We start from the raw sequence: 26,238 nt of genomic DNA on the forward strand, positions 1-26,238 counted from the left end.
AGTAACTTTGCTTAATAATCAACTTTATACCAATACTGCAACTCATGACATTAATAAGCTAATTTATGGCTCTAATACAAAAGTAAGAATCTAGAACTACAGGGCATAAAATGCTAAGATTCCTAAATGCTTTAAAAATAATAAAGAACGTGACTCACAAAACTAAAATACTATTTACTCCTATCTTATCCTTAACCAAGTATGTTAACCTCTGATTAACTACATTTTAAATTACTTTACTCCATCAAGATACCACTTTTACAGAAATAAGATATACAGTAACTAAGAAATTTGTATTTGGGGGTAAGAAATCTAAGTCATCTTTTCAGACCAAAGTACTCTTGGGAAAGCTCCAGTCCCTTTGGGCTCCCCCTTTTTTTTTTAATCTCTGAAAAAGCACTTAAAAAGATCAATGTTCAAAAGAGGGAGTGGTAAGTAGGGCTACAATTCAAATCTCTTAGTAAGTTTTTCAGCCAGTTTCACCCTATTACCATGAGATTCTAACAATGTCTGTCACAAGTCGTTTAAAGACCAGGTACAACTGTAATATATACACACACATAGGTAAAGTATAAAAAATCTGATCCAGAACACAGAACAAATTCCTTTTAAAAATAAAACAAATATACACAGGTTCTGATCATTTACTGTCACCTACATGTCACCCCCGAACTTTTGGCTCAAAATGCAGTGACTGATGCTTTTTCTCACAGTTCTGAGGCTAAATTTGAGATGTTGCTGTAGATATGACTGCAAAGGCTGTGAGGGTAAAACAGCTGGGGCTCCTAGTGCCCTTTCTCCCTGGGGTCACTTTTCACCCAGTTATCTTCAAGCTATGTAAGACTGTGGTAGTGTGAGACGCTGGATATGTACATTCCAAGAAAATGCAAAGCAAAAACCCAATTACCAGCGTGTTTTCTACAGACATTCTCCAGTCTACCCAGGTTCAAACAGAGCAGACAGGGCTGGAACGATTGTACAGTGGGTAGGGTGTCTGCTTTGCACGCATCAGACTTGGGTTCGATCCCCGGCATCCCATATGGTCCCGTGAGCACTGCCAGAGGTTATTTCTGAGTGCAGAGCCAGGAGTAACCCCTGAGCATTGCCAGGTGGACCCAAACAAAAAAAACCCAGAGCAGACAGATCCCACCTAATTCAGAACCAGTGTCTCATACTTGGTAAACTGTCAAGACTACCACTGATTTTGTTTAAACTTAAGGATTTTCACTATGGCTCTAAGATGTAACTGACCCACTCCCACTGGCTGTCTTCTCATGTGCTATGGCAGTTGGTCTGCCAACCCTGGATGGCCCACAACTGGTATCACAGCAAAATGATACTTGGTAGGAAAAGGTCCCCACCCCTGGCTTAAGACTGTTGCACTAATTACCCATTTCTATTTAATTCAAGTAAATTAGTTATACAGGCAAATTTTTTGGCATTGATCTTTGCCACTCCACAACAAAATTTTACTTCTTACTCTCCTGCAAATGACTTTCAAGTCTGAATTTCCTTCCTAAAATCAATGTCACTCAGATTACCATGAAAATTAACCTTTTTTACCCCTCCAGAATGTTTTCCTCCATCAATAGAAAAAGTTTCCAAAGAAAAAACACCATCAGTCTGGCCTTCTCTTTAACCCCTTCACCTAATTACCACCCAAAACTTTTCCTCAGCTACTCTTAGATTTTTATCAGTGTTCACCAGTTCAAAACTTTTTGTCTTACTTTTCATCAGCTTTACATACTTAATTTGCACAAAATGGTAAAATTAGTATTTGTCTTTCAGGGGAGTATTTTAAGATTATTAGCTACTACCTAGTGTGTTAAAGACCACTTGCAATTTCTTTTTGGAAAAGAAAAAAAACTTTTTAAGAAACAAAATGATAATCCACTAATTTTCTCGGGAAAATTCTCAAACTGTCCTTTCATCATCTGCACAGTGAGCTTTTGAAATTCCTGATGCCTCTCTCATCTCTAATCACATGGCTGAAGGCCAGACCAAAACCATGACCATTCACTCTATTTTTATCCATCCAAGTAATTTCAATGTGCAACCAACTGAGAAAATATCTTAGGATAACTTTCTTTAACCTTTTAGAATGTTTTAAAATGAAGGAGGGTGTTTGCCTTGCACAAGACCAAACCAGGTTTGCTCCCCGCATGGTCCCCCAAACCCTGCCAGATCCTGAAGAGTCAGGAGTAAACCCTGAACACTATCAGGTATAAACCAAACTTTAAAAAAAAAGGTTTTAAAATCACTATATGCTGGAACTAAGTATTTTAATTCTAAAGATATGTACATAACCAATCACTTGACTGCAGCACCCCAACCTTAATACCAACGGTAAAATTAACATGTTAACAAATGCAAGATAAGCCAAATACTATAAATATATACATACAATTCATGACAACAAAATTAACGCTCATTTAGGATTTTTACAGACTATAGCACTTCACATTGTTAGTCTCTTCCTCCCCCCTCCCCTGCCCCACCCACAGGCATTAAAACAATCATTTTAAAGCCTCAAAAATTGTTTTAAAATTAAAATGCCACTACTAAATCTTTGCACAATTTGTAAGTGCATAAAACGAGCTCAAATGAAATTCAGAAGGCTTAATAAAACATCGGAATACTTTCCTATATGCCTATATTTCCTATATTCCTACTTAATGTCTAAAAAGAAATTCATAAATTCATTCAAAAATTATGAATTTAACAGCCTACATAATGAATCAAGCTCTTATACAGTGAGTTTTTAAAAACTCTACGGATTTGGTATGAATTTAGACCCTACCTTTTTTCTGAAAAGAACTTTTTGATTATTAAGAGCCCAATTCTCACCTGTAAACAACCAGCTGGAAAAGTCCTGACAGTCTTCTGTTAAAGACACGGAGAAGGTAGCATACATCAAGGTTTAATATGAGACAACCCTGGGTTTATGCCTGGTAAATCAGTGTATTTTACACACTGTATAAATATAGTCCATGCTTACCCTTTAAAAAAGCAATATTGCTTGCCAACACCTACTGCTATTATTAAAAAAGGAACTTTTTAATCTGCCTAACCCAAGCATACATTTAGGTTTGCAACTCCTCAGTAATATTTATACTAAACAACAAATGGATTAAAGACCCAGTTAAGTACATAAAGATGAAAGGATACCAAACTTCAATTTTAGGAAACAGTCTAACACAAAACCAATAGTTATTAACTGCTTTTGCGGCAAGCACCATTTCAGATCTCCTACGTTTTCAAGAAATTTCCAAATTAGTATTTGTAGCCATTAGTCTGGCTTCAAACACTGACTCAAAAGCAAAGCAGTATATATCTGATTGCTCCAAGGAAATGCAATCATCTACGACAGCATGTAAGGTTGGTCTTTTTGTTTTGTTTTTCACTCATATAAGGTTATATGGGAGTTAACTATCACTGGCGCAAACTAGCACAATCTTCATTATTATGACAAAACATTAGCCAACTAAGTTTTGAGCTAAAGATCCTAAGTAAAGAAGTAAATTAAAAAGACACTACAGTTTTTAGTGTATTTCAATACTGACAAATGTTAAAAGTAACCATTCTAGTTTGCTGTTCATGAGAAACTAACTGGGCTACCAAAGTAGTTTAAAACTTTAGGTTAAGTACACAGCAGTACTTCTAAAATTAAGCCCGATAATTAAAGTGACTAGAATAAAATTTCACAAATATCAATCAACTACAAATCCAAAGCCTTGATCTTCTGACTCAGGGAAGCCACAAATAACTCCAGATAGGAATGGTCTATTCATATTTGATCCCACAAACTTTGTAGATAAAAAGTACTATTTCAGAATCCAGCATAAGGCTAAAAAGTATTTAAAGAAACGTAACCAGTTAAAACTACCGCACATTTGCATTCCAATAAAGTACAGTAAAATTTTATTTTAATTCACCTACTATAATTTTAGTGCAACTTAGCAACAAAATAAGATCTCTTGGAGCCGTTGTTAAATTTTAAATTCATTACATTTGTCACACAAATGAGTCTTCTAACTGAAATACATATATATATCCACAAACACACCACTGAATTTATGGAGAACATTTTTATTTTGTATCCTTCAATTATAGGTAAAATAATTTAACACTGAAATGTCAAATGCAAACTGAGCTTTACAGTGACCCAAGACACTCAATAATATTCTAAAGACTTACTACACTGAAGGCTACATTACTACTCTAAGGGTTACAATGTGTTTAGATCATCCAATTACAAAAGGGTTACATCCTCAGAGGCTGTCAATATCTGACTTCAAATACACTCTTAACACACTTTATCTATTGAGCATCAATCACCCTACATGCATTACACATCCTCAGAACACTTCAATTCTCACGCACTGTAAAGTACCATTTCTTTCATCTGAGGAAGTGCTTCTGTTGGGGAGCTGCCACTGCTGGTTACTGTCCAGGATTCCCAAGACTAACCTCAGAGGACAAAACCAGGAAATACACAAAATTTAAAGTACAATATGTTTCTATTCCATATCCCCTTTCACACCACCATAAAGTCAAAAAAAAATTGTTTTAAGCAGAACCACTGATAACGCCTCCATAAAATCAGAACATCCTCTCCCTGGCAAAACAACTGAAAATCCAGACATACCTTTGAACTTCCCCACCACTTAATAGCCTGCTCTTACTGACCAGCATCACTGACTACCAATCACAGCCACAATGTGGTTTCTAAGGTTTGTCACACATTCCAATAAAGTAAGCTAGAAAAAAAACATGTTAGGAAAATATACGTACAATACTGCTACTGATCTGTATTTTAAAGATGGTCAGTATTTACACTGAAGTACTGTCTACAGTTCGTATCAAGACGTTTTAAGCAAATAATCTTGCTCTCACCTGAACAGCAACAAGAAGTTGTGAAGAAATTATTACAGTACCACAGTTAATTTCACACTAGTTACTACTTAAAAACCACATCCTTTTCCTTACATTTTTCCGAACTACAAAGGCCACACTGTTAAGGTCTGTGTTGTAATGAATTTTTAACTTACTGTAATAGATTTATGTGTATTTTAGAGGATAAATAATAAAATACTATCTACATTAGCATTTGTCATAACCTTTAAATATTTCTAGGCTATGCCATTCATCTGCAAGTTTTTTTAAATTGTCACCAATCTCCAATCTCTTCTATTTATCAGGAAAAAAATCTACATAAAGTTTAATAGTTCAAACCCCTGTTGCTCAAGGATGACTGTGTGTGTGTGTGTGTGTGTGTGTGTGTGTGTGTATAAACCACCTACAAGATGGTCAGAGTTCTTCATCAAAACCCTGAACAAACGGCTTGGGGCATTTCGTGTTCCTGAAGCGAGCAGATGCCACTGGGCTACACAACAGGGACAAATGGGGCGCCCGCTCAAGCAAATCAAAGATCCACAGGATAACAAGTGATACAAGTGATATATATTTACCTGTCACTGTCCTCCCGTTGTTCATCAGTTTGCTTGAGCGGGCCCAGTAACATCTCCATTGTGAGACTTGTTGTTACTGTGTTTGGCATATCGAATACAACATGGGGGAGCTTGCCAGGCTTTTTCGTGCGGGCGAAATACTCTCGGTAGCTTGCCGGGCTCTCCGACAGGGGCGGAGGAATTGAATCCGGGTTGGTCGGGTTGGCCATACTCAAGGCAAAAGCCCTACCGCTGTGCTATCGCTCCAACCCATACATGCACTTACCTGCATCAATGTGTATCAATATAAAGAAACTCAGCTATTGGGTAGCAATTACACTTGTCACTTAACAAATCCGTTATTAATGAAGTCTTTAGCCACATGACTTAGACTACAAATGCCAATCTTTTGTTCAAGGTATGTGATTGAGATAATACTACCATCAGGAATCGTCAAGAACCTTGTGGAACATGCAGAAGTACTCCTGGGACTCACAAAGTTTCCAATTCGGTAATGTGGTGGGAATTCATTATTCACATTTTTGTTTATATTAGCTTTTGTACTATTCTTTGGAGAGAACAAATTAAGAGCTGAAAACCAGGTCCAGAGAGTGCAACATGGGTGGGGCACTTGCCGTGCAGGCAGCTAATGCTGGTGCCACCCCTAGGTGCCCCCTCTGAATCCAAGCACTTCTGGTAAGAATCCCAGAGCAGAGTCAGGATTAAGCCCCATCTTGCTGAGTATGGTGGCCTTCCCCCAAAAGGAAACAAGGTGTTAATAATAACAACAGCACTTAACATTGGCTGGTCTCACCATTTTGAATCCATCTTTTGGGCAAATAATCTGGACAGGAAATGCAGGGAGCTTGCAATGTGTGGTCATACAGGCTTCAATTTATAGGTATTGTTATTAAAATAGCATGAGAGAACTAAGTCTATGCACAGGCAGAAAGCCCATAACCAAAGACTATCACCAAAAAGTTTTTGAACTATTCTGTGCTTAAAAGCATATGGTGCAATTTATAATAATTCCTTATCAATGTCATACACATCACAGTAAATGAAAATATTTTGTAAACAATGTAAACTTGTAGCACTACAGTATTGTGTAATGTATTTTCTATTTCCCCTCTGCTTCCTTCACTTAATATTTATTTTCTTCTAGCTTCATTCTTAAAATTAAGAACGCAAATTTTGAGAAAAAAATAGGTGTTGATCAACTGTGAAAGCAATGTTCATACATGTTATGTAAGACTTCTGGTTGACAGGCAGACAGTATTATGCTTCTGGAATCTCCTGTTTGTTTTGGGAAAGGAGGTGCGTGCTCCTACCACTGACCCTCAATTAAACAAAGTTCAACAGTACCAAGTTTCACTCATGCTGTATTTATTTAGTTCGTCTCACCCACCACATTCACCACACTTTCTTAGACAGATCAAAAGATTTCATTCTAACACATTAAGTATGAGTTAAGAGTTTCACTGACTGAAATCATCTAGTAACTACCTTTTCTAGTGACGGAAAGTCAGTTCCATACACTAACATCATACAACCCCCCCCCCCCATTAACATTCCTTCTGAATTTAAGAGAGGAAGAGGACATTTTAGGTTTCCATTAAGGAAAACCAAAACCTCCTGCAAATTATGCCCTGGGCTGTCTTTAAGATAGGAACAGAACCTTAAATATATTCCCACCCACTCCACTTGCCAAGCTTGTCCCTATCCTGGAGCTAATCACTGAAACATATTCTCATTTATCTAAGGAGATCAATTAACGGGAAGATCACAAGCCTAGTAAAACTAGACTGTGAAGTCCCTTGAACAAATTCTCCCTCCAAATTATCTACCTACACGGCAAAACTGATCCACGTAAGAGGTAACCGGAAGCAACAGTAACATATAGACTTTACTGCCTTTTTACAAACCTACCGTGGGAATCTCGGGTGGGAAACCCCTTAAAGGGGAGTATCCAATCCACTCTAAACTAGCGCATCTAATCGAAGGCCAGACGGGTACTGATCCAGGTGCCCCCTTTTTAACTCTAGGGTCTAAGAACCTGGTATTTCATTTACTGGAGGACTTGATTCTGGCTGCAGACTCTCTTCTCTCTCTCTAGTCCTCCGTCATCATCAACCCCAACTCCACAAATTCCGCCCATTCCTTCCTTCTTTGAACCCTCCAGGGCTATTTTCCCGCTGGAGGACTTTGCGGTGCGTCAGCCCCAAAGTCACACGACCGAGCTCTTCCAGCGCCTGGAAGCCAGGGGGTGGTGGGGTGGGGAACAAAAGGGGCGCGCTCGCCCGTCCTCGGACCTTTGCCAAGACGACGACACCTGTCACTTCTGCGACCGCCACTCGCCCTGCACCGGGGGTGGGGGGGGGAGTGAAGGGGGGTCGGGGCCGCGATCGCGTTGCGGGGGGGGCGGGATCCGCCAAGCCCCGGCGCGGAGCGCGGAAAAGACGCATCGTCGCATCCGCAGGATTCCCCCCCCCTCCACCGGGAAACAACAGCCCCCGGGACCCGCACCCCAGCACCGGCCGCCTCCCTGCAGCTTCCAGCTCGACCAACGCGGAAAAACGGAGTCGGGGAAGCGGGGTTGAGATGGGAGTGGGGGTCCGGGGGGGTGGGGGTGGAACCGGAGCGCAGCCACCCCCTCGACGGGAATCAGCCAGTAGGCGCCCCCCCCCGGGGCCCCAAGAGACGGCGCGGGCTTCCCGGGGAGCTCCGGCCGTCGGCATGGGCGACCCCCCCCCCCCGGCCGCCCCGCAACCCGCTCCCGCGCCGCCACCGCCGTCGCCCGGCCGGCCCCGTCCTCCGCACTCACCTTTCTCCTCGCGGCTGTCGGCCGCCATTGCTCCCGTTTCCGCCCGCGCCGCCGCCGCTCCGCCGAGGTTCGCGCGGGCGCGTCCGTCCGTCCGCGGGGCTGCGCGCTCCGCACTCGGGCCTGGCACCGCGCGGCCCGCCCCCCCCCAACTCCCCGCGTCCGCGTCTTCTCCGCACCCCCCCCCCCGCCCTCGGTCCCTTCCCGGCGTCTCCCCCTCGGCTCCCGGCGCGGCCCTTCTCTTCCCCGCCCTCCCCTCCCCCCGTTTCACTCCAGCCTCCGGCGGCCCGAGGGGTCCACCCTTCCCGCGAGGGTTTGGGGCACGGGAGGGGGGCTAAGGAGGAGGAGGAGGAGGAGGAGGGAAGGGAAACAGATGGCGGCTGCGGGCGGCGCTAAAATGGAGCCTGTTTCCTGCGGGAAACAATCCCGCTCCCGAAATGCACCGCGCTGTTTACGCTCGTTCCTCCCCGCGACGTCACAGTGCGGCGGGGGCGGGGCGGCGGCGTGACGTCAGCACGTCGCCCCGCGCGGCGGGGAGGGGGGCGGCGAGGGGGGCTTCCGGCCGGAGGACGGCCGGAGTTACGGATGGGGCCGGGCCCGCGCCCCGCCCCCCGCGCCCCGCGCGCCCGACGGTGGGGGGTTGCGCGCCTGACCCCTCGCGCCTGCACGGCCGGGAGGTTTCCCGGCGCCCGCGCCTGATGCCGTGCTCTAGTCCCAAACCCGAAACTCCCCCGGGGCGAGTGGGAGCGGGTCGCCCCGCCGGGACGCGTTTTCCGCCGCCGCTGCACAAGTGCATCCTTTGTTGCAGCCCCAGGCGGTAACTCTCGAGGTCCCTCGCCCGCTTGCGAGATTGGGGTTTAATTGGAAAAAGGAAGTTATATAATGCGGAAATATTGCTTTGCGATTTGCATCGGGATTTAAACATTCGCCGGCGCCCAGGGGTGCGCAGTTGACTCCACGGGATCTTGAGAAAGTGAAGGCTTTGAAGTGACCGAAAAGTACTCTAGTCTGCAAGAACGCAGCATTCGCCGCAGGGGCCTGAGCGATGGTCCTGCGGGAAGGGTGTCTGTCTTGCACGCTGCCTTCCCGGCTTTGATCCTTGACTTCCCAAACGGCTCCCCTCCCCTGCCCCCCCCCCCCCCCCCTCATCGCCAGGAGAAATTCCTGAGTGCAGAGCTAAGGAGTTACTATTGAGCACCGCCAGGTGTGACCCAAAAAGCTAAAAAAGATAGCTGTAGGGAACTTACTTAAAGTTCATTGTTCAAAGGACAAAAGTGTTTTGTTTCTGTTTTTCACTGTGCCCATAATAAAAGGGAAAGAAAATTTAAAAGCAAAACACGTGTTTAGAGACAAGTTTCCCAGAGCTGCTCTGGTCCTTGAAGGTCACTGTAACAAAATGAGACCAAAGTGAAGGGTGTGAAGATTTTAATACGGTGGAAACACACAAATAGAACTTTTGGAGTCATCTGAAGGAAAGCATACGGTGAAAGAGATGAGAAAAAAACAGTTCAGTAAAACACTACAATGTGTCAGTTCTAAATCAAGGGTAAAGATGACAGTTCCTTTAGCCTTGCCCAGGACTGACCCGGATGTGATGCTCAGCATCCCATATGGTCACTGGAGGCCCCCAGGAGTAAGACCTGAGCACAGGGGGCTGTGCCCCCCCAAAAAAAATCAAGAAAATTTGAATATAATACAGGAAAGACATCTTAACAGGGGCCAGAGGACAGCAGAGTGGGTAGGGGGTAGGGCGTTTGCCTTGCACTGTTGGTGACCTAGATTCGATTCCTCTGCCCCTCTCAGAGAGCCTGGCAAGCTTACTGAAAGTGTTCCGCCCGCAGCGCAAAGCCTAGCAAACTCTCTCTGATTTATTTGGCATGCCAAAAACAGTAACAATAAGTCTCACAATGGAGACGGTACTGGTGCCCGCTGGAGAAAATGGATGAACAAGGGGAAGGGGAAGATAGTGCTACAGTGCTACAAATTAACAGGAAACTACAGCATAATTATACCTAAGGTCATTTTATGTGTACTATGCCAATATAATATGATTTCATATCCTGGAACACAGAGTCAGGAGGAAGTCCTGAACACAAACAGATGTGCCCTGCCCCCAAAAGCACCTCACTCAGGATCCTTAATGACATCCTTGTCAAGGTTCACTTAAGGTTGCCAACTCAATTGTTTAGGTATTATCTCATTACAGTTATACACTAATATTCCTATTCAGTCCCAAATCCTGGTGTGTATGTGTGAGTGTGTGTGTACATACACACACTCATATATACAGTATATCGTGCATATGTAAATATATACAAAATGGTTGAATTTTCTTCAAGGAGTTTGCGTTTATATTCTATTTCGAGAAATAAGACTACAATATCATGATGAATTCTATAGAAGAAGCAAGGGGAATATGACAGGTAACTTCTTGTTTTGTTTAGGTCCATATCCAGTGGTGCTCAGGAGTTATTCCTGGCAGTGCTCAGGGGACCATTTGATCTCCTGGGGATTGAACCAGGGTTGATGATGAAAGGCAAATCCCTTAACCCCTTGAACCAGAGTCTACCTGCCTTTATCCAGGGTCCACAAGCAAGGCAGTCCTGTACGATCACGCTGACCTCAGGAGGAAGTTGTTGTGTGTTTTGTTTTTTGTCTTTCAATTATTGATTGAACTGTCAATGATATATCATTGGTCTCCACCTTTATTTTATTTTAATTTTTTTCATTGAATCACCATGAGATACATAGAAAAACTGGTAGAGGTATCTCTAAAGAAGTAACAAGTAAAAGGAGGAACAGAATCTATCAGGCAGTAGCTATCACTTACAAAGGCTGAGAGGGAGAAAAATGCCTCCTTGTGGTCATGGAGCTAAGGAAAATATTAATGAGCTGGACCCCAAGTAGAGGAAAAGGCCATATTTTCAGGATCAGGGGTCTAAGCAGGACCCAGCCCAAACCAAAAGGCAGTATGCAATTTGCTGAAGGGCAGAATTTCAAGTTTGAGCTCCGTGGGGGATGGGATTGGGAAACATCTGGCAGGCCTTGCACAGATGCTTATCTGTGAGATAAAGAAAACAAGTCTCTACAAGTCTGAAGTAATGAATACTCTTCTGAGGAAGAGAACAGAATCAAGAGTTTTTAAAACTTTTTTTCACAATATTCAATATTCAGTTAGGTTGTGTCACTTAGGTTGTAACTGGTGCCCACTTACCTAAGGCTTTCATTGAACAGAAAAGCAGAGCAGTGTTTGCATGCTTTATTGAAACCTGATGCCTGTAACCAGGGCATGAACTTTTCATGGAGACTGAGCATCCAACACTACTCTCAATGGTCTTACCCCTGACAATATTACTGATAATATTACTGATTAAGGTATATCTCTATCAAATGTATAAGCTCAGGAGGAGAGAATAGCAGTTGGATTCTCCCTAGGAAAACTGACACAGATCAAGAAATAAAGTAAACTCAATCCAGAGTCTTAGAGAACGTGTGTGTAGGGAAGACAGATATACAATGTATTAGAACATCTTTTAATACCAGAAAGCAATAAAAAATGGTTGAGCCCTGTAAGATGACTTAGAAGAGTAGTTAGTGGCTTCCTCTGTAAAATAGAGATACTTGAGCACCTGTGAATATAAAAGGGCATAGACTGAAGCATTAATTTTATGTGTATGTTTTTGTGCCACATCTCCCAGTGCTCAGGGATCTGCACTTAGGCTCACTCCTAGTAGTGCTCCAGGGACAATATGGGTTGCCAGGGAACAAACCCAGGTCAGACACGTGGAAGGCAAACACCCTGCCCTCTATACAATCCCTCCAGCCTAAAACATTAACTATTTTTCAATATACTCAGAGTAGTTTAAAAAATTACCAGTTCCCTTTGGATGATGTTAGGGAACAAGTTCATTACTTTCAAAACTGCTAAGCAAATAAAAATCTCTGCTGTCTTTTCAGTTAGAGCTTTGTCAGAAATTATCAAACAAGTAAATGATAAAGGGAAGTTTTTCTTTATCAGCATAGTCCAGATAATACATGAGTAGGATAAAGTAATGGTAGAACCTTAGGATCATCATTTTTACGAGCATTAAATATCAGATAGCTATTTAATGACAATTATAGCAAAAAGTTAATCAGATGTGCCCCTTGATGGATGTACATAATGCTATATGAAATAATCTTGTAAAGTAAAGTAAAGGCCCTCCCGTTGATCATCGATTTGCTCGAGCAGGCCCAGTAATGTCTCCATTGGAGACTTTGTTGTTACTGTGTCTGGCATATCGAATACGTCACAGGGAGCTTGCCAGACTCTGCCGTGCGGGCGAGATACTCTCAGTAGCTTGCCAGGCTCTCCGAGAGGAGCGGAGGAATCGAACTCGGGTCGGCCATGTTGGCTGCGTGCAAGGCAAACGCCCTACCACTGTGCTATCGCTCCATGAATAATCTTGAAAAGTATTTAAACTGGGCCTTAAGAGTCAACATCAGTTTGAATGTGGGGGAAAGGGAAAGTGGAGTATGATTCTGCTGCGAAAAGATTTGTCAATTTTTGAAGAAATTTGTGATTATCACAACAGAGGGAATGCAACTAGCATTAGTTGAAGCTGGGCTATGCACATACGTACTCTCCTCTACACTTTTTAAACTTGACCTCAGGGAAGCCTACCTTCATCCCACCTCTCATAACAAAGAATTATCTCACCAAATATCAATCATGCACATACTCAGAAACCACGCTCAAAGCGTTGGTTTTCCAGGACTGACCTGCAGTTTTGTGCCTGTCTACGATTATTAAAAAGTTGAAAACAACTTGTCTACCACAGTAGACTACCAATTAGCCATCAATTCACAGACCAGTGCCACAGTCCACAGGTAAAAAGGTTGAAAACAACTGCTCTAGTGCCCTTTCCATCTCATGATCCTTCTTCCTAAGCCAGTTCAGATAAGCAATGTCAGAAATATCTTGGTTTCGTTACACAGTTGATTTTGAACTCATTATTACTTGGTTTTGGTCATTGCATGTATAGAAATTTTTCACTCTTGCCAGTTTTTGCAACCCCCACATTCTGTTATGTAACCCCACATGGGTATGACTAGTTTCAGAGATTAGTCTCTAGAGCACAAGAATAGCACTGTAAAGATGTTAAACAGCAGGACACAAGTGCCATTAGTAGCAAAATCCAGACAAAAGAAAACTCTATAGGACAAACAGGTGTCTTCAAAAATAAATTGTGAGAAAAGAGAAAGAAAGGTGAAGTAATCTAAATTTAAAATACACTTGTGTAGGCAAAAAACAATTGTGGGTGTGGAGGGGTGGTATGGTGCCACCAGCAGGTCAACCTATACCTGTGGGCGAGTGCATCAGCAGCCTGATGGTGACTTCAGACTTCCAAATACCCCAAAATTGCCACTGTGCATTTGTTCAGACCCCAACAACTTGGGGCGAAATTTACCAAGAATTCAACAGCCAAAAGTTAGGTATGTTGGAGACACACCCACAAACCAACTCCGATTCAGCTATATAAGCTCATTTATTGGCCTTATTACTTAATCACTTCACTTAATCACTTAACTTCCCGTTAGTCATCAATTTGCTCGAGCGGGTGGCAGTAACGTCTCCATTTGTCCCTGTCGCATGCTAGTGTAGCCCAACGGCATCTGTTCGCTCTGGGAACATGAAGAGCCTCAAAACGATCGTTCATGATCTTGAGGAAGAAGTCTGACCATCTAGTAGGTGGGCGGCCACGCGGTCTTTTGACATCCTGTGGAATCCAGTCGGTAACAGCTCTAGTCCAGCGGTCGTCTTTAAATCTCATTACGTGACCAGCACATCTGATTTTTGACACCTTGGCAAATGAGACAGCGTCCCTGATTCTTGATCATCGACGGATGTCAGAACTCCGGATTCTTTCTCTCATTTGAGTGAAATGTGATATTCCAAGCATAGCTCTTTCTATTCTTCTTTGGGAGACCTGAATAGCGTTCTCATCTTGTTTGCGTAGGGCCCAGGTCTCTGAGGCATATGTTAATGCAGGAAGAACAGTGGAATCAAAGAGATGTGCCCAGAGCCGGAGGTTCTTCATCCTCTTAGCTATTTCTTCAACGTTTTTGAAGGCGTTCCAAGCTGCTTTCTTCCTCCTGCACAGCTCGGGTGCCAGGTCATTTGTCATGTTGACTTCTCAACCTAGGTACACATAGCTGTTGCATTTGGAGATGGTCGTTCCGTTGAGAGCGAATGGGGCATCAGGAACGAGGCTGTTTCTCATAAACACTGTCTTCGTAAGATTCAGCTGTAGTCCTACCTTTCCACACGCACAGTCAAAGTCGGCCAACATTTGTGCCGCTTGGCTGATGTTTGGTGTTATTAAAACAATGTCATCAGCAAAGCGGAGGTGGTGTAGTTGCCGACCATCTATCTTCACTCCCATTCCTTCCCATTCCAGTCGTCGCATGATGTTCTCGAGGGTGGCACTGAAGAGTTTCGGTGAAATGGTATCACCCTGCTGCACCCCTATCTTGACATCAACGATCACTTCTTTGTAGAATGGTGAGATCCTGGTAGTGAATCCGCAATACAGCTCACGGAGGATCCTGATGTATTGGGCTTGAATGCCCTGATTGGCTAGGGCTTCAATGACCGCTTCTTTCTCAACAGAATCAAAGGCCTTCTTTAAATCAATGAACGTTAAACAGAGCGGCATCTTGAACTCCCGAGAAACCTCAATGAGTTTGGTTATTGTGTGGATATGGTCGATGGTGCTGAATCTCTTGCAGAACACGGCTTGCTCACATGGTTGTCCTTCATCTAGTGTTCTGCCAATCCTATTTAGGATGACTCGAGTGAACAACTTGTAGATGACAGGCAATAGGCAGATCGGGCGATAGTTGCCAATGTCATGGATGTCTCCCTTCTTGAACAGTAGTACGATCCTGCTGGTTTTCCATTGGGACGGAACCTTGCATTCAGACAGGTAGCGTGTGAAGAGCCGAGCCAGTGTATTGATGAGTACTGACGGCAGGTTCTTCAGGTGTTCAGGTCTGACCTTGTCTGGGCCGGGTGCTGTTCGTTTCTTTACCGACGAAATGGCATGTCGGATTTCAGAAGGGAGAACGTTGGGAACGACATTTCCATCCTGTGGAATTTGGTATGTCGGCAAGTGGACATGGCTATGGAAGAGATTTGAGTAAAATCTCAAAAGAGATCAAAAGACGCAGGTAGGGCCTGTAGCACAGAGGTAGGCGGGAACCTGTGACTGAGAGCTCCATGCCTGCTTGGATTGGGGCAGGGCCTCCTCCCCCAAAGTCCCCAGTTTCCCAGTAGCTTGGCAGTCACACTCATAGACTGACCCTGGCACCATGTAATCTCATCAACGACCAATACCCTGAGACTATAAACTAAAACTCTGGGAAGAGAGCGCCACAGAATGTCCTGACCCCACGTCAGGCTGTGTTCTCCAGGGCACGGGGGGGGGGGGGGGTGTGAGTGTCTCTCCCAGCCCCAAGCAGAACCCTGGCAGCCGAAACCCCCCAGAAGCCAACCGCCGCCATGCCCAAGGAACCCATGACTGAGATCTCCAAGCCCAGTTGGATCAGGACTGGGCCCCTCTCCCAGGTTCCCAGTTTTCCAGAAGCTTGGCAGTCACACCCATAAACTGTAGCCTCCCCCTCCCCATGTAATCTCCCCCCAAAACTCAGAGACTGCAAACTAAAGCTCCAGGAAGAGAATGACACAGAATTCCCTGGACATTATATTCTATCCATAATATGCAATGCAAAACGCATCATCTAGCATTGCCTTTTTGGCAGGTTTGAGTGGTGGTGGGACTGGTATCAAAATATCAAAGGTAACCAAAATATATATATATACATATATATATATATATATATATATATATATAGAGAGAGAGAGAGAGAGAGAGAGAGAGAGCATGGAGGAAATTGTCTGCCACACAGGCAGGGGAAGGGTTGGAATGGGGTTGGGGGGGGCGGTGGGAACACTGGGGATTTTGGTGGTAGAAAATGTGCACTGGTGAAGGGATGGATGTTTGATGATTGTATGACCGAAGCTCAAACATGAAAGTTCTGTAACTGTATCTCATGGTGACTCAAAAAAAGAGGGGGGGGAATAATAATAAAATAATAAAATAAAATTAAGATTCTGACTTTTAAAAAGAAAGTGCTAAGGAGTTCATGCCCAATTCAATCAGCTTAATCAATGGTTGAATAAAGAGCAGTACTCCTACATTATAAAAACAAAAACAAACAAACAAACATAAACAATTGCAGTACATGGTCCTTACGGATTGCATTGTGGTCCCCCAAATAATATATCTGAAGATTTTGTTACCTCTGAATATAACCACATTTGGAAATAGGTTTGTTCCATATGTGACTAAGTATGATAAGTGTAGAGTAGGGTGAGCACTTAATCCAATTCAACTAGTATCCTTATGAAAGAAAGGACACAAAGACAGAGGTATATAGGAAGAAAAATACAGTCTGTCTGACAGCACATACAGACTGAAGTGATGCAGACAAGGACTGCCAAATATTATCAGTAAAATCCCAGCTAGAAAATTGAAAACAATTCTCTTCAAGTTCCAGGAATTTGGCCCTGTTGAAACCTCAGTTTCAGACTTAAAGATACCAGAATTTTGAGACAATAAATGTCTGTTGTTTTAAGTCAGCAGGTTTTGATATGTTGATACCGCAAACCTAAGAAACCAATACCATGGACCATAGTACTTAATTTGAATCATAATACTTACTTGAATACATGAATAAATATGTATTTTCATGCATATATATTTATTAGCAGACTTTGAATAATTAAATAGTCTCTAAGGAACTTTATTGATGTTCTTTAGTTATAATAAATTATAATTTTAAACAAATTCTTATAGTTCCATACACCAACTAAAAATGAAATGATACAGTGTGTAGGATTTTCTTTAAAATAAACTGGTACAGGGCAAGGGACTATGATGGGGCTTCTAAATTAAATCAGTCCACTAATTAGTTGAAGTTGGGTCATGCATAGATGTACTCTTCTCTTTTTAAATTTGATCTTTTTTTTCTTAAAACCTCCTCAGAAATGCCAGTGGCCACTATGTGTACCCCCAGCAATGTTCAGGAAACCACGCCATGCCCGGAAATTGATCCTGGGGTCCTGTGAGTGCTAAATAAGCACTCTAGCCCTTTACTCTCAATATCCAGTTCTTTCTAGAGATTAAAAAAAATTCTATAGCTGAGATCAACACCAGGAGAATTACTCCATAACTTAGAGGCCAGCCGGGTATTCTAGGGGAAAGGACAATTCAGATAGAAAGGGGAACACCAAGTGGAGGGTGTTTGAAGGATCCTCCCAGGAGGGGAGATGCAGGTTGAAAGTAGACTGGACTGAACATGTTCGCCACTCAATGCCTCTTTTGCTGATCACAACACCCAAAAGGAGAGAGAGAACAAAAGGGAATGCCCTGCCACAGTGGCGGGGGGGGGGGGGGGGGGGGGATGGGGGGGATGGGGGGATGGCGGGGAGGGATATTATCCTGGTGGTGGAAAATGGGCACTGGTGGAGGGATGGGTATTTGATCGTGGTATGACTGAGATCCAAGCACAGAAATTTGTAAATCTACAACTGTACCTCATGGTGTTTCACTAATAATAATAATAATAAAAAAAATTCTAGAGAAACACAGAACAAGTAAAACCAGGTAAGAAAACTGAGGAAACATCATTTTTCATATTCCACATTTATCCAATTAGAACTATAAGGTTATGGAAAATAATCTTTCTTGTAAATAGAATTTTGTAGTTAAAATGTTGTTACTCATGCTATGTTAAAAACACAAAGACATGAATAGCTATTTTGTATTCATGTATTATCAGATAATTCATTATTAAAATTACTATCTTACCTGAACCAAGGTATAGATTAAGTGCAATCTCTATCAAGCTAAAATTGCATTTTCTAAGGTAGAACACACAATTTTAAATTTCATGTGGAACCACAAAAGTCCCTAAATAAAGCAGTTTTGAGAAAAAAAAAAGTCATTTTTTTTTCTTTTTGGGTCACGCCCAGTGATGCACGGGGTTACTCCCGGCTCTGCACTCAGGAATTACCCCTGGTAGTGCTCAGGGGACCATATGGGATGCTGGGAATCGATCCTGGGTTGGCTGCATGCAAGACAAATGCCCTACCCTACCCGCTGTGCTATTGCTCCAGCACTGAGAGAAAAAGTTTTAAGGGGAGACATTATGGTCTCTGACTTCAAACTACAATGAATTACAGAGCTTTCATAATCAAAACACTGTGGTGTTGAATCAAGCAAACAACAGGTACACAAACCCATGGGATAGAATAGAGCACAGATATAACTCTACATGTATGTGGCATCTAATCTGTGACAGAGAAGCTAGATCCATACAATAGAGAAAGAAAAAGTCTCTGACAAACAGCATTGAGAAACTGGACAGACACATGCAAAAGTAGAAAATAAAAATTTAGATTTTATTTAACACTATATACAAAATTAATTCAAAATGGATTAAAATTTTGGATATTAGACCTTAAAACGTAAAACACATGGAAAAACACAGTGATGAGGTACTCTAAAGCTTCAACATCAGAGATGTATTTGAGGCGCAACATCATTGGCAAGAAAATGAAAATTAAGAATAAACAAATTGAACTGCAAGAAAATAATAAGCTTTGAAACAGAAAGGAAAATGACCACAGAAATAAAGGACACATCCTAATTATTGGGAGAAAATAGTTCCACATACATCTGACAAGGGGTTCAGACTCAAAATATATAAAGAATACAACTTCAGGGCTGGAGCGATAGCACAGCAGGTAGGGCGTTTGCCTTCCACGTGGCCGACTCAGGTTCGATTCCCAGCATCCCATATGGTCCCCCAAGCACCGCCAGGAGTAATTCCTGTGTGCATGAGCCAGGAATAACCCCTGCTGGGTGTAACCCAAAAAGAAAAAAAAAGAAAAAGAAAGAATACAACTTCACAACAAGAAAGTAATTTAAAAAGTGGGCAAACGACTTCAATGACAAAGACATTGTTCCAAGGTACATGGAAAAATGTCCAATCTCTCATTGATAGTTACGTAAAAGTCAAAACCACAATGAGACATTCTCTTCATACTTATAAAAATGGCCTATATAAAAAAAATGGGTTGGGGAACAGCTAACAGAACTGAAGTCCCATATCCAGTTATGGGTAGAGAATTAAGGATTCGACTGGGCTTTAATACGGGTTAATGTCATTCAAGATGAGATAGCCACTTTTGGAGGTAGTTTTGGGAATTTCTTAATACATTAAATATACTCTTAGATACACTCCAGCAATCATCTTTGGTTTTTCACCACTCAAATTGGAGAACTTTTTTGCATACAAAACATAGTACTCTGGTGGGGAAGTTTAATAGTGCGTTAAGCTATGTACATGCATTGGTGGGTGAAGGTGGTTGGGGCAGGGGTAATGTGATGGTGAGCGGTAGTAGAGGAAACCCCTGTGTTTCATATGTTTTTAACTATTAATATAAAATAATCCTAAAATTCACTGTATCACTGTATCACTGTCATCCATTGATCATCAATTTACTTGAGCGGGCTTCAGTAATGTCTCTATTTGTCCCAGTCCTGAGATTTTAGCAGCCTCTCCTTACTCGTCTTTTCCAACGCTGCAGTATTAGAGGCTCTTTCAGGGTCAGGGAAATGAGACCCGTTATTGTTACTGTTTTTGGCTATTAAGAATTAATAATCAGGAGACATTTTACTTAGGAAAATTTTGCACTGAAAATTGTCTGAAAATTGTTTCAGACTTTCTGAAGTGCTCCAGACAAAATTTCAAGAACATTTTAGAAATTTTTGCAGGCTGACTGGAACACAGATATGCAAGCACTACTTTTATGCATGTGTGACTCTACAAAGCACTGGAGGATCAAACATAAACTGCTTCCAGAAATAAATACTTTAATCTGAACTGACTCATTTGACCTGAACAATCAGAGCACAAGCCAGTGCAGTAGATAAGGGTGTAATAAGAATTGGGAAAGAAAGAAAAGGTATTTAAAAATCAGGTAGTTAAATTTACACTTAGTGGTTGCCTTTGTTTTTCAAGGGATAACTAACCTTTAGGAAAGAGAGAAATAAGACAAACCCAACTGAAGCTTAAAATTATGTAAAGAATTGCTGTAGGATATCTAATCCACCTCCTCTTATCTACTTTTAAGTTTTGAGTTCATCCAAAGTATCAGTGGCTACACTGACCACTTTTTGATATCTCTTCCACAACTATTTACTGGACTTCTATTGCACAGCAGCAAGATGTTAGGCTAAAGAATTATGAATATATCTCTCATGATCTGGAGTTCAAAAACTCTAATAAAATTCAATTAAAAAAAGACTGAAAAGGGAGAGTACTAGTATTAAATTAGAGATCAGGGGATTATTTGGGACTGGGAAACTGACATTTTAATGGCATCTCAGGTGATTTAAGGAAATAACACTTCGGGTTTACATTTTAAAATAATAAATCTGTCACCCTACGTGCATTGGACCAATTGATTTGTGGGCATCCCTATGTTTTATTTCTCTAAGAACTCTGAAACCTAATTTAGCCTCACCATCTTAAGAGGAACTGGTCAATTTAAGATCTTTCCACTTTTGTCTTCTAATATGTGGGGGAATGAGGAACTCAGAGGCAGAGCAGACGCCTTTAAAGTACAATGCATTGGTTTGATCCCAGATGACAGCATCTAGTGGTTGGAGCGATAGCACAGTGGGTAGGGCTTTTGCCTTACATGCGGCTGACCCAGGTTCGATTATCAGCATCCCATATGGTCCCCTGAGCACCACCAGGAGTAATTCCTGAGTGCAAGAGCCAGGAGTAACCCCTGTGCAACGCCAGGTGTGACCCAAAAAGGAAAAAAAACGCATCTGTCTCCCCACCACCCTGTCCCCAGCACTGCCAGGTATGACCCATACAACCATAGCAACAAATTTTTTTTTTCCCCTTTATTTTATTTTATTTTTTTTAAAGTTGTAGATTTACAATTTTTTGTGCTTTGGTTTCAATTATACAATGATCAGATACCCATCCCTCCACCAGTGCCCATTTTCCACCACCATGGATAATATCCCTCCCACCCCCATCCCCCCATCCCCCCTGTCTCTGTGGCAGGGCAATCCCCTGTGTTCTCTCTCTCCTTTTGGGAGTTGTGGTCTGCAAAAGAGGCATTGAGTGGCAAACATGTTCAGTCCATAGTCTACTTTCGACATGCATCTCCCCTCCTGGGAGGATCCTCCAAACATACTTTATTTGGTGCTCCCTTCTCTATCTGAACTGCCCTTTCCTCTAGGATACCTGGCTGGCCTCTAAGTTATGGAGTAATCCTCCTGGTGCTGATCTCAGCTATTCTTGGGTATTAATCTCATATTTTGTTACTTTATATCCCCCAGATGAATGCAATCTTTCTATGTCTATCCCTCTCTTTCTGACTCATTTCGCTTAGCATGATACTTTCCATATTGTACCACTTGTATGTAAATTTCATGACTTCATCTTTTCTAAGAGCTACATAGTACTCCATTGTGTAGATGTACCAAAGTTTCTTTAACCAGTCATCTGTTCTTGGGCATTCAGGTTTCTTCCAGTTTCTGGCTATTGTGAAGAGCATAGCAACAAATTTTTAAAAAGTCAAAATACCTACCTTAGACAGTTACTATACCTATTTAACAAAGGAAAAGTTTAGGATATTTGGCACATGGCAGTTTAAGCATCTCCCAGATAAACATAATTATTATTTTTGCTGTTGTTATTATCACTTAGTGGCTTATCTTGACATTATTTCAAAGAAGACAAAGGAAAATAGGTCATAAAATTTTGCCTACAGTAAGTGATCAGCCTCTGGGAGCATGACTAGATAGAAGACTGCCTCAAAAGGAGAAGGGTGCAACGCCAGGTGTGACCCAGAAAGGTGTGAACACTTGTAGAAATAAGACAGATTGTTACATTAGTTGTAATATTTGTAATTTATGTTTCCACAATTTTTCTTAAATTCCCAAGTAGTATGTGGTACCATCCTACAAGATTGCTATTCTATGGCTGGAAGCCTGCCTCAGGTGTTGGGCGAGAAGGCAGTTGGGATAGAGAAGGAACCCCTATGGCAGTGATAGTTGGAAATGATCTCTGTGGATAAGAACTGTGTGCTGAAAAGTAGGTAAAGAGACAAACATGGTAACGTCACAGTATCTGTATGGCAAACCATAAAGCCCCAAATGTGTGTGTGAGAGAGAAAAAGAGAAAGAGAGAGAAAGAGAGAGAGAGACAGAGACAGAGACAGAGACAGAGTGTGCCTGCCATAGAGAGAGACAGGCTGGGGGTGGAGAGTAGGAGAAGGGAAACTGGGTTCAATGGTGATAGGAAATGTAATGTACACTGGTGAATGGATGGATGTTGAAACATTGTATAACTAAAACCCTAGCAGAACAGTTTTGTAGCTATGTATCTTATGGTGACTCAATTAAAAAAATAATTTCCTATTTTAAAAGAAGCAAAATAATAGCTAACTTGTGGAAGAAAATAAACCCTTCTCTTGACAAGCATCTAAAAATTATTAACAGGGCTGCAAACAATGACACAGTGGGTAGGGTGTTTGCCTTGCTCTCAGCTGACTTAGGTTATATCCCCTGCATCCCGTATTGTCCCCCAAACACCACCAGAAATATTCCAGAGTATTCTGGGTGTTACCTGAAAATCCAAAAATAAAAATTGAATGTCGGAAATCTCCAGGTTCTCATCCAGTGGGGGATGAGCGACCTCCCCCCATCTCCCTGTTCTTCTGGTAGCCTGGTGGTCACACCCAAGAACTGCTTCTAGTGCCATATAAACTCATGAACATCCATGACTTCAGAGACTCAATAAATAAATCTTGGAAGAGAGCCACAACCTGCAGAGATGCCTCTGGATTCCAAAATCACCATCCAGTTAAAAACTTAACTGCAGCTGTATCACCCTATTAAAAAAATCTAGAATTCCTGGACATCTCATGCCACTGATGTACCAAGAGCAGCACGACCAAAAAAAAAATATTTTTTTTGCACACAGGCTCAACCTGTAGCAACATATTAGTAATCTCTTGTCCAAGGTTGAGGTACAATAGTCTTCACACACTTTCCTTTAAGGAAACTTTTTAGATTAGTTTTAGCAGATTATTTATATAACAAGCGATACAAAATAAATTATTTAGGTCCTGCTTTGGGGGCAGGCTCTGGAGGTGGTGGGAATATTCAAAATAATGGTGGTGGGAAGGTTTAATGGTGGTGGGATTGGTGTTGTAATATTGAATATAATTATTATGAACAGCTTTATAAAAATAAAATTAAATTTACAGAAAAACAGAATGGCAGGGAAATAGCACAGGAATTAGGGCTCACACTTTGTCTGACCTAGATTTGAGGATCCCTGGAACCACATGGTCTTTGGCTGTAATCTCAAGAGGCCCTCATTGAGCATCACCATGTGTGGTCTGGAAGCACCCTGGAATACTGGGATTGCTTAGATGGTCCCTTGTCCTATAGGGCCTGAGCAGCAGTTACCTTTTCATGCGGGTGCAAGGAACCAGTGATGCAGCTGTCCCAAATCTCAGGTCCTCTGAGGACATCTTGGGAGCATTCCCCAAGCTTGAGACTCAGTATCTTACCATTCACAGGAAGAGCCTTGAGTGACAGCTGTTCTGCCAGGACACAGGAAGGCCTGAATGTTGCAAATACACAGGTCTTTCTCTACTTGATGGAAAGTGCTGATGGGCTTGCTATCTTTTCCTGATTTAATGGGGTCAGATGAATTCCTAGGAAACTCTTACAATTTCAGATTCACAATTCCTTCATTTTCCCCTCAGGGTAAAACATGAACCGGAAAAGGTGAACGCTTTCTGAGTTACTTTTTAAAAATTGCTCTATAGAACAAACATGATTGCCACTCAATGCCTCTTTCGCAAACCACAACACCCAAAAGGAAAGAGCGAACAAAAGAGAATGCCCTGCCACAGAGGCAGGGAAGGATGGCGGGGCTGGGGCGTGGGGGGTGGGAGGGATACTGGGACCCATGGTGGTGGAAAATGGGCACTGGTGGAGGGATGGGTACTTGATCATTGTATAATTGAAACCCAAGCACAAAAATTTGTAAGTCTACAACTGTACCTCATGGTGTTTCACTAATAAAAATTTAAAAATAAAATAAAACTGCTCATGGAGATAAAACATCTTCCTTTTCTTCCTAAGCACTGAGAAATGTAGGGGGTGGGGGAAGAGGCTTGCTTTAACTATATTAGCCAATCAGAGGGAAAGAAAGTTGTTTTACTTTGGAGTAAGATTATTAGTTTTTCACCATAAGAAGAGGAGAAGCCACAGGAGCTGTACTTAGGCAGCGATCTTGAGGGCCTGTGACCACAAAACTGTCAACTGTCATCACTCTCCATCTAGTGGCAGGACAGGCTAAGTAAAAGCAAGTCTCTAAAGAAATACTTGGACACTTCGGAATTAGATCCAAACATTATGAAACAAGAATATATATTATTATGTCAAATAATATTTCTCACTTTTTGTTATACTCTTATATGAATAAAAACTATAAAATAATGTACCATAATTTGATATTATAGCAGATTATTTCATTTAGAATAAGTAAATGGAATACCTTTGCTGAATGATAAATAATATTCATAAGCTCAGGGTTTTTCTTATTTATTTTTTCTTATTTATTTTATTTATTTAGTTTTGGTATGTGAGCCACATGCTGTCATGTTCAGGGATAACTCCTGGCTCTGTTTAGGGATCACTTCTAGCAGGGCTCTGGGAATTATATGGGGTGCCTGTGATTCAATCAGGGTCTGTCATATGCAAGGCAAGTGCCCTATTATATCTCCAACCCCTGATGTTAATATTTTATACATTTATGGTCTTAGAATCTTTTTTGACCTAAAAAAGTTCATAACTGCATTGTCAGCATTGCAGAGGAGCTTTAGAAAATATGTTGCAGCCAATTTCCAGAAAATCAGCATAATAATTGGAGCACTGGACAGATACCTGCTCATTTGAAGCAATTGCAATTTTATTTCATGCGATTTTTGCAAACGTGTTTTACTCTCTTCTTGCCCAGCTTTCTTTCCCTTTTCTTGTTGTGATCCCGGTGTAGGTGTTGGGCAGGGTACACAGGTGCTTGCTGTAAGATTTACGCAGCCACTTATTCCACAGCTCACGCATTCAGCCATGGTGCTCTCTGGGTGAGGGGAGTCACAGGGGGGTGGTCAGTGCTTTTAGGAGATTGCACTTTTATTGGGGGTTATCACACACACCCCGCTGAAGCATGGATTCTGGTGATCACAGAGCAGAACTGCCAAGCCACAAACAGCAGAGCCATATGGACGGCCATCAAACTGCAGCACTGGAGAGCAGACTTAAATATCTTACGCTTGCAAAACCTGTGTTTGAATCCTTGAAGCTGACTAGCCCTAGATGCATGTTTGACTTGTCACAGTCCTCCCGTTGTTCATCGATTTGCTTGAGCGGGCCCAGCAACGTCTCCATTGGAGACTTTGTTGTTACTGTGTTTGGCATATCGAATACGTCACGGGTAGCTTGCCAGGCTCTGCCGTGCGGGCGAGATACTCTCAGTAGCTTGCCAGGCTCTCCGATTTGACTTGATTTTATTTATTTATTTATTTATTTATTTCGTGGTAACAACTCAGGTAGATTTATATTCTTCTGGGGAGAGAAGGAAAGTCTCAGCTTTATTCTGTTTATCCTGAAAGCCAGGAAATATAAATAAGGGATATTATGTTAAAGCAGAGAGAATAATCAAACATAAGCTTACTCAAGGTATTTTCCTGACAAGTCCCGCTGTAAGGGTCTTTACTAGGCTAATCAGGTTGAACTGTTTTCTTTCATCCGTTGA

The 26,238-nt window shown here is 42.1% G+C and overlaps 2 protein-coding genes across 4 annotated transcripts in view; one reads left to right on the plus strand and one right to left on the minus strand.

Moving 5' to 3' along the window:
* YTHDC1 (YTH N6-methyladenosine RNA binding protein C1) overlaps nucleotides 1-8,399 on the minus strand; it is a 33,805-nt gene extending 25,406 nt beyond the window's left edge. For all 3 annotated transcript variants that reach the window (XM_056111233.1, XM_056111232.1, XM_056111231.1), the window contains exon 1: nucleotides 8,275-8,399. In XM_056111233.1, coding sequence (XP_055967208.1) covers nucleotides 8,275-8,302 — 28 coding nt within the window. In that variant the 5' untranslated portion in view covers nucleotides 8,303-8,399. The remainder of the gene's footprint in view (nucleotides 1-8,274) is intronic.
* Nucleotides 8,400-17,377: 8,978 nt separating this feature from the next.
* LOC130020585 (transmembrane protease serine 11E-like) overlaps nucleotides 17,378-26,238 on the plus strand; it is an 83,952-nt gene continuing 75,091 nt past the window's right edge. The window contains exon 1 of the mRNA XM_056111177.1: nucleotides 17,378-17,439. Within this exon, the coding sequence (XP_055967152.1) occupies nucleotides 17,378-17,439 (62 nt within the window). The remainder of the gene's footprint in view (nucleotides 17,440-26,238) is intronic.

This window comes from Sorex fumeus, unplaced genomic scaffold (genome assembly GCF_029834395.1).
Source record: "Sorex fumeus unplaced genomic scaffold, SorFum_2.1 ptg000013l, whole genome shotgun sequence".
In the NCBI taxonomy this organism is placed as follows: domain Eukaryota; kingdom Metazoa; phylum Chordata; class Mammalia; order Eulipotyphla; family Soricidae; genus Sorex; species Sorex fumeus.